The sequence below is a fragment of the Nerophis ophidion genome, linkage group LG02 (assembly GCF_033978795.1).
Source record: "Nerophis ophidion isolate RoL-2023_Sa linkage group LG02, RoL_Noph_v1.0, whole genome shotgun sequence".
NCBI classification, from domain to species: domain Eukaryota; kingdom Metazoa; phylum Chordata; class Actinopteri; order Syngnathiformes; family Syngnathidae; genus Nerophis; species Nerophis ophidion.
Window position 1 is genome coordinate 57,564,903 of NC_084612.1, and position 18,602 is coordinate 57,583,504.

Below are 18,602 nucleotides of genomic sequence, written 5' to 3' on the forward strand. Positions count from 1 at the left end.
ATACATACATACATCTTCTTTCGCTTATCCGAGGTCAGGTCGCGGGGGCAGCAGCCTAAGCAGGGAAGCCCAGACTTCCCTCTCCCCAGCCACTTTGTCTAACTCCTCCCGGGGGATCCCGAGGCATTCCCAGGCCAACTGGGAGACAGAGTCTTCCCAACGTGTCCTGGGTCTCCCCCGTGGCCTCCTACCGGTTGGACGTGCCCTAAACACCTCCCTCGGGAGGCGTTCGGGTGGCATCCTGACCAGATGCCCGAACCACCCGGAGGAGGAAACTCATTTTGGCCGCTTGTACCCGTGATCTTATCCTTTCAGTCATGACCCAAACCTCATGACCATATATATATATATATATATATATATATATATATATATATATATATATATATATATATATATATATATATATATATATATATATATATATATATATATATTCAGTAATGTTCAAAGTATAAAAAATACTATGTATAAGAAATAAATAGTATAATATATATTCAATAGTGTGTATAAAAAACACATCATTTAAACCAGGATACACTTTGAAATAAAAAACAACAACAAATCAACAGCGAATAAAAATCAAATGACCTTTCTTATTGTAATTTTTTCATATATATCCATACCTTTTCTACCGCCTGTATATGTAAGGCCCTGCGATGAGGTGGCGACTTGTCCAGGGTGTACCCCGCCTTCCGCCCGATTGTATCTGAGATAGGCGCCAGCGCCCCCCGTGACCCCAAAAGGGAATAAGCGGTAGAAAATGGATGGATGTATATGTAAGTATATATATATATATATATATATATATATATATATATATATATATATATATATATATATATATATATATATATATATATCCATCCATTTCTACCGCTTATTCCCTTTCGGGGTCGCGGGGGGCGCTGGCGCCTATCTCAGCTACAATCGGGCGGAAGGCAGGGTACACCCTGGACAAGTCGCCACCTCATCACAGGGCCAACACAGATAGACAGACAACATTCACACTCACATTCACACACTATGGCCAATTTAGTCTATATATATATATATATATATATATATATATATATATATATATATATATATATATATATATATATATATATATATATATATATATATGTATATATATATATATATATATACATATAGATATATATATATGGGCTTCACGGTGGTAGAGGGGTTAGTGCGTCTGCCTCACAATACGAAGGTCCTGCAGTCCTGGGTTCAAATCCAGGCTCGGGATATTTCTGTGTGGAGTTTGCATGTTCTCCCCGTGAATGCGTGGGTTCCCTCCGGGTACTCCGGCTTCCTCCCACTTCCAAAGACATGCACCTGGGGATAGGTTGATTGGCAACACTAAATTGGCCCTAGTGTGTGAATGTGAGTGTGAATGTTGTCTGTCTATCTGTGTCGGCCCTGCGATGAGGTGGCGACTTGTCCAGGGTGTACCCCGCTTTCCGCCCGATTGAAGCTGAGATAGGCCCCAGCGCCCTCCGCGACCCCGTAAGGGACAAGCGGTAGAAAATGGATGGATATATATATATATATGGGCTTCACAGTGGTAGAGGGGTTAGTGCGTTTGCCTCACAATACGAAGGTCCTGCAGTCCTGGGTTCAAATCCAGGCTCGGGATCTTTCTGTGTGGAGTTTGCATGTTCTCCCCGTGAATGCGTGGGTTCTCTCCGGGTACTCCGGCTTCCTCCCACTTCCAAAGACATGCACCTGGGGATAGGTTGATTGGCAACACTAAATTGGCCCTAGTGTGTGAATGTGAGTGTGAATGTTGTCTGTCTATCTGTGTTGGCCCTGCGATGAGGTAGCGACTTGTCCAGGGTGTACCGCGCCTTCCGCCCGATTGTTGCTGAGATAGGCGCCAGCGCCCCCCGCAACTCCAAAAAAGGGAATAAGCGGTAGAAAATGGATGGATGGATATATATATATATATATATATATATATATATATATTTATATATATATGTATATATATGTGTGTGTGTGTGTGTTCTATATATTCTATTTATTTATGTTTTCTTTTAATACAGACTACTATAGATATAGGTATGTTCCTCATGATATTATGCTTTATGCTAAATTCAAATAAACTATGCCTGAATGCAATACACACACGCACACACATACATATATATATATATATATATATATATATATATATATATATGTATATATATATATATATATTAATCATTTATAATTTCTTTATATGTGCATCCACTGTTATTATAGAATTGTTTGTTGTATTTAGTATAATTCATATTTTAATAGTTTTATAGTTGAATTATCATACATTAAAAAGTATACCATAATTGTTTGTATACATTATATATACAAACATATATGTATGTATAAAATTATATGTTATATATTTTTTTCATTTTGTGTAATTCATAATATAGTTTGAAATGTATTGTAAAATGTGTATTTATCAATATATAGAGCAATTATAGTGTGCTTTTTATTTAGTACAATTCATAATGTAGTTTACAATATACTAAACATATTCAAAATTTACTATACTAAACAATACAGCCAAAACATATATTATTTTATTTTACAAATTTAATTGAAAAATCCATATTTGATTCAGTTATTGGCTGAGAAAAAAAAATAAAAATCCCTTGAGAATTTAGTAGAGCATTTGACAACAAAATATTTGCTACAAGGCACCAAGAAACATCCTAACAATAACTTTAAAAAAATGTCCATGCTTTCCAAAACAAGGGTCATAATGTAATCATGATAAAAATGCAACTGTTTTCTAATTTTGCAGAGAATCCTAGTAAATTCTAGTGAGGACAAGCTCTTTGAGTGCGCATGCAGGTGCGTCATAACATAACAGGATCAATGAGAGCATGTGAGTTACAGATGAAGGATAAAATGTCACATGGGAATTAGTGTTGTCAAGGAGACGAGCCAGTCCTGAAGGTATGCTAGTTAGAAGATTTAAGGGGAGAACCACACAGTCGGTGAGACGTAATGGAACCGCAAACCAACGTTAAAAGCATGAAAAAGTCCCGTTAAGATGACGAGTCATTAAGACAAATACCTGCACATTAATGATATAAGTTCGGATCTACGAATTGAACCACCGCCTGTTAGTGAGCACGCTGGAAAATCTACCAGGCAAAAACTGCAACACGCAACAAGATAACCAAGTAAACCTGAAAGTACTTTTTTGTTTTGACACCACATGCAGACTTCGGACTACAAAGACCGAACAAAGACACGACAGACAAACTCAATGTTGCTACAAGAAACAACCAGCCATCAAAACAAGACAAAGAGTGACATAATTGGCACTTATTTCATAGTTCTGAACCTAAAAAAATATACCTACATCTAAAATGTCCTCCAAAATAGACCAAGTAGGCTTGTTTTCTAACACGTTTCAGCACATTTTCATTTTAAGCTCCGAAATGTGGGCCTGTTGACGTCGCCTACAGAAGACTGGAGACAATTTTTTATCGTGCAAATCATGTAATTGTTTAATTTCCATGCAGAATTTGAAGTATTAGGCAAATATGTTAGTAAATTGTTGCAAGTTGTAGCAATACAACTAAAGAAGGGGTTACTATATACATACATATATATATATACGCTAATTACTTGCAAACAACTGGCACGCTAATTGCTGGAAGGCATTTAAAGTGTTAATCTTAGCTATTTTAGCTGGCTATTTTGCATGCTAACATCCATCCAGTCATCCTGGCAAACAATATATATATACATATATATATATATATATATATATATACATATATATATATATATATATTTATATATATATGTATATATATATATATATATATATGTATATATATATATATATATATATGTATATATATATATATATATATATATATATATATATATATATATATATATACGTATATATATATATATATATATATATATATATATATATATATATATGTATATATATATATATACGTATATATATATATATATATATATATATATATATATATATATATATATATATATATATATATATATATATATATATTATGTTCTGTATTATATATATTTTTATGTTGTAATATTTAAAATACCAAAAAATACTATGAATAATAAATATATAGTATGATATATATTACATCAATAATGTATATAAAAACACATCTATTATACCAGTAAACACGTGGAAATTAAAAAACAACAACTCAACAACAAATAAAAATTAAATTACCTAATATTTATATCTTATTCTCATTATCTCATATATATATATATATATATATATATATATATATATATATATATATATATATATATATATATATATATAAAATGCTCTTTATTTATGTTTTCTTTTAATACAGGCGACTATAGATATAGCTATTTTCCTCATTTGTGTTTACATTTAAACAAATATTACGGTAAAGAATGAAAGTACAAATTCCACTACTTTTTACTTTCAATGAAACAAGTCTTTTCAACAACTTGCACACATTTTTTTTCCAATTAATATAATATTTTGTATTTATCGCCTTTTACGTACAACAACCCCCGTTTATTTTTTTTCTATTTGAAAACCCCAGAAAACGCACACACAAAAATCTTGTCGGATAAAATGTAGTATTAGTATTTGTAGATTTATTTCTGCGTTAACAAATATTTCTACAACTTTAAACCAAACCCTTTATAGTTGTATTATAATAATAATAATAATAATAATAATTATTATTATTATCATTATTATTATTATTAGTAGTATTGTTTTTTTTATTTTATTTAAAAATTACATTTTGTTTGTAAAATAAAATTGAATACAATTAAATCAAATTCAATAAAATTAAATTAAAGTATACAAAATAAAATAAAATAAATAAAATAAAATTTAAAAAAATAAAATTAAATACAATAAAATAAAATACATTAAATTAAATTGATTTAAGTTAAATTAAATTTAATTGTCATGTTTGAAAGTGGTTGTTTCTTCACAGTAAACAGTCCAACGGGTGCAATTAAGACAAAGACAAAGGCGCTTAGACAAACACTAGGTAAAGAAGAAGGTCAGTCGGGTCCAAGGAACAGCACGTCACGCCTTACAAACCTAAGTAGCTATTATGAGCTACATCCTCAAAGGCCGTAGGCTTCCTGGAGGGCTCCAGAGTTTTGTACAGCAGAGCATCTTCAACAGGGCTAGCCATGAACAAGAGCCCTACGGCCCGAGACAGGAGGAGAGTACAGGATACAGGGCGGGGTGCAGGTGGCGTGTCAGGGTGGTGACATATGTGGGAGGTAAAGGGGTAAAGTGGGATTGGGGAGGGGGGGTGAGAGCGAAAACAGAGCAGAAAAGGGGGGGAGAGGAGGGTGCCCGTGAGACAAGCTGTGATTGATTGGTGCTTTGTTTTGACGGGCGGGCGCAGCAGTTTGCAATAACCGTATACCCTCTGGTGGGCTCAGAATGCACCCCCGCAATGTAATGGCCGTCCCCCTGTTGCCGTGACAACCAAGCAAGATTGATTTTTCAGTCCGTCCCGATAACAGGGCGGCCATATTGCGTGTGTGTGTGTGGGGGGGGGGGGGGGGGGGGGTACAGTCTGAGTCCCGGCCCCTGGCTTCCTCTCCTGAGCGGCAGGGAGGGCGACGCCTACCCAGGTAACTGTGGTAGGGCACCGGGATGAGCTGGGCGTTAAGCTGTTTCTGATCTGCCACCTCGTAGGGTCCGTCGTCATAGAAACCGAGGTCGAGCAGAGTCTGGTTAAGCAGCTGCACGCGCATTTCACCTGGAATGGAAACACGTGAGGCAAAGACACACATTTGTGCAGAGGAAGAAACACAGCGAAGGAGGCCACCGTCGTCGTGGAATAGTAGACATGTTCAAGACCGTATTTATCCTGGAAGTGAGTCCATTCAGGACATATTATCATAAATCAATTCCAGACTTTTTAAAGGGGAACATTATCACAATTTCAAAAGGGTTAAAACCAATAAAAATCAGTTCCGAGTGTCTTATTTTATTTTTCGAAGTTTTTTTTCAAAACGTTACCCATCATGGAATATGTCGAAAAAATGCTTTAAAGTGCCTGATTTTCTCTATCCTTAAATCCAGCCGTCCATTTCCAATACAAACAAACATGGCAGATAGAACTGAAAGATGTAGCGACATCAGCTCGGATTCAGACTCGGATTTCAGCGGCTTAAGCGATTCAACAGATTACGCATGTATTGAAACGTATGGTTGGAGTGTGGAGGCAGATAGCGAAAACGAAATTGAAGAAGAAACTGAAGCTATTGAGCCATATCACGACGGACAAAGGCAACACGAAAGAATTTGGCGATCGCCTTCTAACCAACGATTGCATCTTTTGACCAATGGAGCAACTTAAATCCGTCGATTGGTATGTGTTTGTTTGGCTTTAAATGTGGGTGGAGGGAAAGGGTGGATGCAAATATAGCTACACATGTACATACAGCTAGCCTAAATAGAATTTTAGCATCGATTAGCTGGCAGTCATGTCGTGACCAAATAAGTCAATAACATCAACAAAACTCACCTTTGTGATTTCGTTGACTTTATCGTTGGAAATGCATCTCTGTCGTAGTATCGCTATCGTCAGTAAAATATGCAGAAAAAACTAGGGACTTTCGCATCTTTTGACACTGGTGCAACTTTAATCCGTCGATTGGTATGTGTTTGTTTGGGATTAAATGTGGGTGGAAGGAAAGGCTGGATGCAAATATAGCTACAAATGAGGCAAATTGATGCAATATGTACATACAGCTAGCCTAAAGGGCATGTTAGCATCAATTAGCATGCCATGCTACACTCCACGTAAGTCAACTTGAATCAGTCCCTGATCGTGTTGTTACACCCTCCGACAACACACCGACGAGGCATGATGTCTCCAAGGTACGGAAAACAGTCGAAAAAACGGAAAATAACAGAGCTGATTTGACTTCGTTTGTGTAATGTGTTTGAGAAAATGGCGGATTGCTTCCCATTGTAACGTAACGGGTGAAAGGTCATCGCTCCGACAGCGAACAATTGAGAGGCGTTTAAATCGCCAAATTCACCCTTTTAGAGTTCGGAAATCGGTTAAAAAAACATACGGTCTTTTTTTCTGCAACATCAAGGTATATATAGACACTTACATAGGTCTGGTGATAATGTTCCCCTTTAATAATGGATAGTTGTTTTTTTTATTCTTGACCACATTGGCCTAGACCTGGGGTCAGCAACCCGTGGCACTTTAGCGCCGCCCTGGTGGCTCCCTGGACCTCTTTCACAGATGTGTGAAAATGGAAAACAGATAAAGAAAAAAAATACATATTTTTTTAAATATATTTTCTGTAGGAGGAAAAACATGACACACACCTTCCTAGTTGTTAGAAATCCCACTGTTTATATTAAACATGCTTCACTGATGAGAGTATTTGGCAAGCAGTGTTTTGTCCTACTAATTTCCTGGTCCTTGAACTCACCGTAGTTTGTTTACATGTACAACTTTCTCCGTGGCCGCCACAGAAAGACATGTTTTATGCCACTCCTTCTTTGTCTCATTTTGGTCCACCAAACCTTTTATGCTGTGCGTGACTGCACAAATGTGAGCTTTGTTGATGTTATTGACTTGTGTGGAGTGCTAATCAGGCATATTTGGTCAGTGCATGCTAACATGCTATTTAGGCTAGCTGTATGTACATATTGCATCATTACGCCTCATTTGTAGCTATATTTGAGCTCATTTAATTTCCTTTACTTATATCCTTTGTGTATTTAATTTACATGTGTATGTCTCATGACACATTATCTGTATGATTGATTGATACTTGTATTGGTAGATTGCACAGTTCAGTACAATTGACCACTAAATGGTAACACCCGAATAAGTTTTTCAACTTGTTTAAGTCGGGGTCCACGTTAATCAATTCATGGTAAATTCATGTAATATTGGCTGCAGTTTTAACAGTTGTTTGAGTGCCATGTTGTTCCAGACCACAGTAAACGTTAACCAGCTTGCAACGATTGTAACAAATCCATTAGAAGAAGACAGCCTGCCATTTCCTTTAACTTGGACACACACATCTACACCTTTGGCCAATCTGAGCCAGTAATTTACAGAAGTTATCTCATCCTGTGAGAAGCCTCCATTTTACTAACGATTTCCAATGTCGTAAAAATGTGTACAATAAATATTACAATACAACGTTTCTGTCAACGAAGGTTTGTGTCAGCCTTTAATAGTAGGCTAATATAACTAATATAGACACTTACATCATGGGTTGCCTTCATTATAACACTTATATAAGACTTTTATGGTAATTTTGATAGTAGGCTAATATAGCTAATATAAACACTTACATCATGTGTTGCCTTCATTATAACACTTCTATAAGACTTTTATAGTAATTTTGATAGTAGGCTAATATAGCTAATAGAGACACTTACATCATGGGTTGCCTTCATTATAACACTTATGTAAGACTTTTAAAGTAATTTTTATTGCAGGTTAATATAGCTAATATAGACACTTACATCATGTGTTGCCTTCATTATAACACTTATAAAAGACTTTTAAAGTAATTTTGATAGTAGGCTAGTATAGCTAACATAGACACTTACATCATGGGTTGCCTTCATTATAACACTTATATAAGACTTTTATGGTAATTTTGATAGTAGGCTAATATAGCTAATATAAACACTTACATCATGTGTTGCCTTCATTATAACACTTATATAAGACTTTTATAGTAATTTTGATAGTAGGCTAATATAGCTAATAGAGACACTTACATCATGGTTTGCCTTCATTATAACACTTATATAAGACTTTTAATGTTATTTTGATTGTAGGCTTATATAGCTAATTTAGACACTTACATCATGTGTTGCCTTCATTGTAACACTTTTGATTTTTTGCGGCTCCAGACAAATTTTTTAATTTTTTATATTTGGTTCAATATGGCTCTTTCAACATTTTGGGTTGCCAAACCCTGGCCTAAACAATAATTATATGTTTTTTAAATAGCTTAAATGTGTGTTGTTTGTTGATAATGACTCATAAAACATGTTTGTAGGACCCATTTTTCCCATGATTTAGTTTTCAACAAATGTTTACTTATTTTATTGTACAGCCAACATTGCACGTAACAAACATGTGGTTTTGGAGTTCCCAAACACAGACATCATCGAGTTGGTGATTCAGTCCCTTTTCTTTTTTTACCTGAATGCAAAATAAGCCACCATGGGTCCAAAGAAAGTTGCGAGTGCCAGCATTTTGATGAAGAAGGCGAGAAACACTTTTGATTTTAATAAAGAACTCATTGCAAACTATGAAATTGGTGTTCGTGTCAGGGGTGGCCCTATACAGCTTTTACACTTCCAATACGATGCTGATATCGCGGGCTTGACTATTGGCCAATTCCGATGCGATATCAGCATACATTAATACATGATTATATGTCGTTGTAGAAGCAGAAAGCAGAAAACTGCTTCCTCTGTGTTTTTCCCCTCACAATGTACACTATATTGCCAAAAGTATTTGGCCACCTGCCTTGACTCACATATGAACTTGAAGTGCCATCCCGTCCCTAACCCATAGGGTTCAATATGTTGTTGGTCCACCTTTTGCAGCTATTACAGCTTCAACTCTTCTGGGAAGGCTGTCCCCCAAGGTTGCGGAGTGTGTTTTTAGGAATTCCCCACCATTCTTCCTAAAGGGCATTGGTGACTTGACACACTGATGTTGGTCGAAAAGGCCTGGGTCTCAGTCTCTGTTCTAATTCATCCCCAAAGGTGTTGTATTGGGTTCAGGTCAGGACTCTGTGCAGGCCAGTCAAGTTCATCCACACCAGAGTCTCTCATCCATGTCTTTATGGATCTAGCTTTGTGCACTAGTGCACAGTCATGTTGAAAGAGGAAGGGGCCCGCTCCAAACTGTTCCCACAAGGTTGGGAGCATGGAATTGTAAAAAATTATTTGGTATACTGGAGCATTCAAAGTTTCTTTCACTGGAACTAAAGGGCCAAGCCAAATTCCCGAAAAACAACCCACACCATAATTCCTCCTCCAACAAATTTTACACTCGGCACAATGTAGTCCGAAATGTATCGTTTTCCTGGCAACCTCCACACCCAGACTGATCCATCAGATAACCAGATGGAAAAGTGTGATTCATCGCTCCAGAGAACGCGTTTTCACTGCTCTAAAGTCCAGTGGCAACATGCTTTACACCGCATCCCAAGTTTTGCATTGGACTTGGTTCTTAGATACAGCTGATCGGCCATGGAAACCCATTCTATGAAGCTCTCTGCGTACTGTACGTGGGTTAATTGGAAGGTTACTTAAAGTTTGGAGCTCTGTAGCAACTGACTGTGCAGAAAGTCTTTGCACTATGCGCTTCAACATCCGTTGACCCCTCTCTGTCAGTTTACAAACGTATGTGGCCTACCACTTGGTGGCTGAGTTGCTCTTGTTCCCAAACTCTTCACTTTTCTTATAATAAAGCCAACAGTTGATTTAGGAATATTTAGGAGCAAGGAAATTTCACGACTGGATTTGTTGTACAGGGGGCTTCCTATGACAGTTCCACGCTGGAAATCACTGAGAGCGGCCCATTCTTTCACAAATGCTTGTAGAAACAGTCTCCATGCCTAAGTGCTTGATTTTATACACCTGTAATTAGGACACCTGATTTTCATCATTTGGATGGGTTGGCCGAATAGCTTTGGCAATATAGTGTAGCTAAACCTTGTTTAATATGCAGGTCAATAGAGCGTTTTTGGTGGTTTTCTACGAACATGTTTAGATAAACTGGAAGGTAAAACTTTACTTCTCCGACTATCAATTTAGTTACTAACTTTAACTGTTCCCAAGCCCTCATGAACCACCATACCTTTCCAGTTGTAGGTCCCAGGCGCCCCAAACAGAATGAAGTTGTTATCTGGGGTGAAACTGACAGCAAGACCCTGCTGACAGAATCCAAACTGCTCGTGACCCTGTGGTCGACCCTCACAGAACTTCCACTCCCCTCCGTCCAGGTCGTCTCGCTCTGTCAGGTCCTCGCTCAGGACGTAACAACGTCCGATGGGGTCGCGTGTTTCCGAGGCCTGGTGCACACGTTGCCTGAGCTCGTAAAGGTGAGCGCAAGTCTGACAAAAGACATCTCTGTGTTGGTGTTTGACAACATTCCCTTTGAAGCGGGAGATACGGTTGCGAGGTGGACTTACCACCACCTTGCCTCCAATGCCTTGACTCTTGACAGTAACACCCAGCCATTGGTTGTCTTTGCTCTCTCTGCTTAGAACCACTGGGGGACATCAGGACAAAACATGACATAAGTTATGATGGCTTTGAGAGAACTCTGATTGGTATTTCGGCTCACCTTCACTGTCAATGTCCACCCTCTCGCAGTCATACTCTTCGGGTGTGATTGGACATTTGAACAGAGCTCCCGGTCGACTGCCCCGCAAGGAACCACGGCCTGCTGCCTGGGGAGCCCCCACCAGAATCCTGGGGGAACACACATTGACAACATATTTTGAAGATAGACAATTTGAGGATGAACCTGTAAGAAACTTATGGCGAGATCTGTGTACTCTGGGACTATACGGCAGGGTTTTTCCACATTTTCCAGTTCACGGACCCCAAACTGATGGAGGAATGGAGCACTTTTATACTCCGCACGGTGGGAGACGGGTTAGTGCGTGTGCCTCACAATACGAAGGTCCTGGGTTCGATCCTACGCTCGGGATCTTTCTATGTGGAGTTTGCATGTTGTCCCCGTGACTGCGTGGGTTCTTTCCGGCTACACCGGCTTCCTCCCACCTCCAAAGACATGCACCTGGCGATAGGTTGATTGGCAACACTAAATGGTCCCTAGTGTGTGAATGCGAGTGTGAATGTTGTCTGTCTATCTGTGTTGGCCCTGTGATGAGGTGGCGACTTGTCCAGGGTGTATGCGGCCATCCGCCCGATTGCAGCTGAGATAGGCTCCAGCACCCCCCGTGACCCTGAATGGGATAAGCGTTAGAAAAAAATGGATGGATGGATGAATAGTTCTAAAGGTACCTTGTTTTTGTGCAATACTAAGATACATGATAAAGTATAACGCAGGTAACAGCTAGCTGGCTTTGTGCGTGCTAATCGCTAGATTTAACCTGGCACGCTAATCACTAGCTTACAACTAGCACGCTAATTACTTGCAAACAACTGGCACGCTAATTGCTGGAAGGCATTTAAAGTGCTAATCTTAGCTATTTTAGCTGGCTATTTTGCATGCTAACATCCATCCAGTCATCCTGGCAAACAATATATATATATATATATATATATATATATATATATATATATATATATATATATATATATATATATATATATATATATATATATATATAAATCCCACAGTACGATATGTTCATAGTATTAAGGTCGCAGTACGATATTATTGTGGTTGATTTCCAAAAGAAAATACTTAAAAATGCCATATTATGTCAAATGAAGTGGCTGGAATGTTAAGGATAAATGTTAACACAGACATATTCATAGTCATTCAACAAATATAAGTGCAAATGATTGTGCAGGGGCATCCACTGTTTCAAGAAAATATAAAAAAACAAAAATCAAAAATCTGAGTGTATTTAAAGTGACGGTGTAAACATTTGGTGTAAAACAACAATGTTCACTTTAGTGTCTTTCAACTTTTACTTTCTGAGAAGCTGTGTCCTTCACAGTTTGTCAGTTTAGAAAAAGGGTTTTTTCAGAAAATTTAACTAACAATTTCAATTTTGATAATGTAAATACCTTACAAACTGATGTTTAGCTTCTCTGGGTGACATCTTATGAGGTGGCGACTTGTTCGGGGTGTATTCTACCTTCCAGCCAAGTGCACCAGACAGATAAGCGGAGGAAAATAGATGGATGCATTGAGAATTCATCAAGGCGCTTTTCAGTTTACCAGAATTTCTCGCGGTATACAGTTTTTTTTGTGTGACCCGCTTTCCTTTGCAGAATGCAGACTTTCTTACCTCTGCCAAAGAGGTTACGTTTGCGTATGTCTGTTTGTTAATAACATAACTCGAACAGTTATGGACAGATTTTGAATAATTTATCAGGAAATGTCCAAAAAAACAATTCCTCTTGTCTACTACGAACACGCTCACTTCTTCCTTACGGCATTTCAGCCCCCCACCTTGCTACGCAGAGGAGTCTGGGTGATGTGGTCTATGTGAAACCCGGCCAACGCTAAAGCACCAAAAAAAAAAAAAAACTACACACCAAGTTTTTGTACGATACTGTCATTGTTGTGAAGACTTTTAAACCGCAATACAACAATATCTACAGTACCGTTATGCCTTTGTCCCAAGGCCTTTCCGGGCTGACCAATAGCAAGTCACAGCTCATGACTGGTAGTCATGTCACCTGGTCTTCATGTAAATGTTGGTCAGTCTACCGGTCAATCATTACACACAGAACAGTTACAGTTTCATTTTTGTATTATTATTTTCCTTCCAAACTGAATGTACAAATACATTTAGCCAGAAAGATGAGGTGCTTTACGGACACATTTTTCCTATAGGTTTTTGCGGGCCACGTACAATGGTCTGGTCCCTGGGTCTTGACTTTGATTCTTGTAGTTTTAGAAGATATTAGCGGTCTACCTAGAGCAGGGGTCACCAACCTTTTTGAAACCAACATCTTCTTCTTGGGTACTGATTAATGCGAAGGGCTACCCGTTTGATACACACTTAAATAAATTGCCAGAAATTGCCAATTTGCTCAATTTACCTTTAATAAATAAATATATATATATATATATATATATATATATATATATATATATATATATATGTATATATATATATATATATATATATATATATATATATATATATATATATATGTATATATATATATATATATATAAAATGGGTATTTCTGTCTGTCATTCCACCGTACATTTTTTTCCCCTTTTCGGAGGGTTTTTTGTAGACAATAAATGATGAAAAAAACACTTAATTGAACGGTTTAAAAGAGAAAAAACACGAAAAAAAATGACAATATTAAATGATAATATTGAAACATAGTTTATCTTCAATTTCGACTCTTTAAAATTCAAAATTCAATCGAAAAAAATGAAGAGAAAAAACAGGTAATTTGAATCCTTTTGAAAAAATAAAAAAAAACATTTATTGAAAATCATTAGTAATTTTTCATGATTAAGATTAATTTTAGAATTTTGATGACATGTTTTAAATAGGTTAAAATCCAATCTGCACTTTGTTAGAATTTATAACAAATTGGCTCAAGCTATATGTCTAACAAAGACAAATCATTATTTCTTCTATATTTTCCGGAACAAAAATGTTAAAAGAAATTCAAAAGACTTTGAAATAAGATTTAAATTTGATTCTACAGATGTTCTAGGTTTGCCAGAATAATTTTTGGGAATTTTAATCATAGTAAGTTTGAAGAAATATTTCACAAATATTCTTCGTCGAAAAAACAGAAGCTAAAATGAAGAATTAAATTAAAATGTATTTATTATCTTTTACAATTAAAAAAACTAATTTACTTGAACATTGATTTAAATTGTCAGGAATGAAGAGGAAGGAATTTAAAAGGTAAAAAGGTATATGTGTTTAAAAAAATCCTAAAATCATTTTAAAGGTTGTATTTTTTCTCTAAAATTAGCTTTCTGAAAGTTATAAGAAGCAAAGTAAAATAAATAAATGAATTTATTTAAAAAAGTGAAGACCAAGTCTTTAAAATATTTTCTTGGATTTTCAAATTCTGTTTGAGTTTTGTCTCTCTTAGAATTAAAAATGTCGAGCAAAGCGAGACCAGCTTGCTGGTAAATAAATGAAATTTAAAAAATAGAGGCAGCTCACTGGTAAGTGCTGCTATTTGAGCTGTTTTTAGAACAGGTCAGCGGGCGACTCATCTGGTCCTTACGGGCTACCTGGTGCCCGCGGGCACAGCGTTGGTGACCCCTGACCTAAAGCATCAATTATCCTCAGCATAAGTTATTGTTTTATTGTTTTTTTAAGTGTCAAACTTGACATAATTTGAATAATGTACATCAAAAGTTTTAGTTTACCGCGGTAAAGCACAACAACATGATTGTTTTTGACAATTTTAGGAGGAAAACCCAAATATGGTCGTCCTATTTAAGGTCTCTTGTAATAGAGCATCCTAGAACACTGGAGCCACTACATGTCCTCGGGAGGTCTGCTAAAAACTCACCCCCCTAAAAAAGAACCTGTGATCACATGCTAGTCTTTCGGCCGCTTAGATATTTTGGTGTGTTTTTCCACACCAAAAGAAACAGGACTTGTTTTCAAACTTCCCAATGAGATAAGACAGAAACCTAACGAGGCATCATCTTGTATTGTGTTGGCATCAACACATTTTGGCTCTCAACGCGTATATCAAGACAAAAAAAAATGAGCTTTTATTGTCAGTGAGGTGGTATGTTGATATTTTTGGGGGCCAGGGGTAGTCAGTGCCCTCTGCCTTATTAGGAGTGGCGGATTCTTAGACTAGGAGGCTATTTTAAAAACTGAATGTTGAGCTGGATTCCACCTCCCGCCCGCCATCAGCCATGGCTGATGCACGGAAGCGAGACGTGGAGACTCACACAGGAGGAGGGAACATAGGAAGTGGGAAAATACACTATATTGCCAAAAGTATTTGGCCACCCATCCAAATGATGAGAATCAGGTGTCCTAATCACTTGGCCCGACGTATAAAATTAAGCACTTAAGCAAAAGGACTGTTTCTACTAGAGATGCACGAATAGGCAATTATTTCATCCACAACCGCATCACCAAAGTCGTCATCCACCCGCCGTACACTCGAACCAACATTCTCGCGACTATCCAATGGTGTTCATCCTGATGACAAGAATATGGGCGTGCTGTGAAGCCATTGCCTTTGACACCTTCAACAACATGTACGAACCAATTGTTAGTCCGGCAACATGTTGTATGCGGCTTCCGCAATCACACGTATAAGATTAAAAAGGCATACTGGGTGACACAGAGTACACTGATGGTTCTGATATAAACAACTTTAACACTTAATAATATCCGCCACGCTGTGAAGCCACACCCAACAAGATTGACAAACACATTTCGGGAGAACATCCACACAGTAACACAACATAAACGCAACACAACAAATCAACAAAAACCCAGAATCCTTTATATCCGTGACACTTCCTGAATATATTTCCCCCCCCCTCGCCCCCATTCCCGCGCACCTTACCGACGCACGGGGGTGGGGGTTGGCGGGGTTTGCTGCCAGCGGTGTGAATAAAATAGTCAGGTGTTTTCACGGGTACAAAGGATTCTGGGTATTTGTTGCGTTTATGTTGTGTTACTGTGAGGATGTTCTCCCGAAATGTGTTTGTCAATCTTGTATTGTGTGGCTTCACAGCATGGCGTATATTATTAAGAGTGTTACAATTGTTTATATCACAACCATTAGTGTACTCTGTGTCACCCAGTATGCCTTGCAGTCGTGTGCGTGTTGCCGCGGAAGCCACACACATGATGCTGGACTGACAAGCAGATCGTACATGCTGTAGAAGGCGACACAGTCAATGGCTTCATAGCACATCCTAATACTTATTATCTGGGTGACTGCCGGCAGTCATTCTAGAGAATAATAGCGTCTCCTATTGTCTTCTTCGCTTTATGACACGGGTCTTAAATGGCTCTTTGAATGGCAAAGGATACCGATCCCAGAAACATGTATATCAAATATTTCCGGATGATTCAACCGCCACCCGCCCGAAGCTAATTAAAATCTATGTTTTCGTCATGTCACCCACCCGACCCGCGGTTTATCCGCGGACTCCCCGGATGAGACCGCAAACCGCGCATCTCTAGTTTCTACAAACATTTGTGAAAGAATTAGCCGCTCTCAGTGATTTCCAGCATGGAATTGTCTGTGCAACACATCCAGTCGTGAAATTTCCTCGCTGCTAAATATTCAAAAGTCAACTTTTTTATAAGAAAAGTAAAGAGTTTGGGAACAACAGCAACTCAGCCACCAAGTGGTAGACCACGTAAACTGACAGAGAGGGGTCAGCGGATGCTAAAGTGCATAGTGCAAAGACTTTCTGCACGTTCAGTTGCTACAGAGCTCCAACCTTCATCTGACCTTCCAATTAGCCCATGCAGAGTATGCAGAGAGCTTTATAGAATGGTTTTCCATGGCCGAGCAGCACATCTAAGCCGTACATCACCAAGTCCAATACAAAGTGTTGGATGCAGTGGTGTAAAGCACGTCGCCACTGGACTCTAGATCAGTGGAGACGTCTTCTCTGGAGTGATGAATCACACTTTTCCATCTGGCAATCTGATGGACCTGTCTGGGTTTGGAGGTTGCCGGGAGAATGATACATTTCGGACTGCATTGGGCAGAGTGTGAAATTTGGTGGAGGAAGAATGTTGGTGTGGGGTTGTTTTTCAGGAGTTGGGCTTGGCCCCTTAGTTCCAGTGAAAGGAACTTTGAATGCTCCGAGATCACAAAATATTTTGGACAATTCCATCCTCCCAACCTTTCTGGGAACCGTTTGGAGCAGAGCCCCTTCCTTTTCCAACATGATTGTGCACCAGTGCACAAAGCAAGGTCCCTAAAGACATGAATGACACAGTCTGGTGTGGATGAACTCTACTGGCCTGCACAGAGTCCTGACCTGAACCCGATCGAACACCTTTGGGATGAATTAGAACGGAGCCTGAGAGCCAGGCCTTCTCAACCAACATTCGTATGTAACCTCACCAATGCGCTTTTGGAAGAATGGTGGGAAATTCCTATATACACACTCTGCAACCTTGTGGACAGCCTTCCCAGAAGAGTTGAAGCTGTAATAGCTGCAAAAGGTGGACCGACATCATATTGAACCCTATGGGTGAGGAATGGGATGGCATTTCAAGTTTATATGTGAGTCAAGGCAGGTGGCCAAATACTTTTGTCAAAATGTGTAGTTAATTCCTAAACCCAGGGGTGGCAAATATACGGCCCGTGGGCCGGAGTAGGTCCGCAAACAGGTCTTATCCGGCCGGCCCGCTTGATGAATGTGCCAAGTATAAAAATTAACTGCTTTTATTTCTTGAACAAAATAAACTGATGTTCTAAATGTGTCCACTGGATGTCACTATGGCAATTCTGTTAGGCAAGCAAACCGTTTATACTGAGACCAAGCAAGAACTAAAGGGGGAATGTGGCTCCTCCTCCTCAACCCACATGAAACTTAAAACCTGCCGTTTTTTGTCTTCTGCTTCGAACACATGGTCATTTGAAGTGAAGTCAATTATATTTATATAGCGCTTTTCTCTAGTGACTCAAAGCACTTTACATGATGAAACCCATTATCTAAGTTACATGTAGACCACTGTGGGTGGGCACTGGGAGCACGTGTCTTCCCCAAGGACACAATAGCAGTGACTAGGATGGCGGAGGAGCGGGGATCGAACCTGCAATCCTTGTGTTGCTGGCATAGCCGCAGTAGCAACCGAGCCACGCCTCCCCACTGATTGTCACACTTTAAATCATGTTAGGCATGTTATACCGGGGACAAGCAAGAGGT

At 38.5% G+C, this 18,602-nt stretch overlaps 1 protein-coding gene across 5 annotated transcripts in view; it reads right to left on the bottom strand.

Moving 5' to 3' along the window:
• Positions 1–18,602, bottom strand: part of itga7 (integrin, alpha 7) — a 107,273-nt gene that overhangs the window by 43,947 nt on the left and 44,724 nt on the right. For 3 of the 5 annotated variants that reach the window (XR_009804250.1, XM_061887183.1, XM_061887174.1), the window contains exons 2-5: positions 11,385–11,512; positions 11,230–11,309; positions 10,896–11,151; positions 5,652–5,783 (exon numbers count right to left, since the gene is read on the bottom strand). Coding sequence is in view for 4 of the 5 variants with exons in the window: in XM_061887183.1 (XP_061743167.1) it covers positions 5,652–5,783; positions 10,896–11,151; positions 11,230–11,309; positions 11,385–11,512 (596 nt within the window). In the remaining variant the exon portion in view is untranslated. Of the gene's footprint in view, positions 1–5,107; positions 5,216–5,651; positions 5,784–10,895; positions 11,152–11,229; positions 11,310–11,384; positions 11,513–18,602 lie in introns of all 5 variants that reach the window. The other 2 variants (XM_061887200.1, XM_061887193.1) reach the window with 1 other exon arrangement.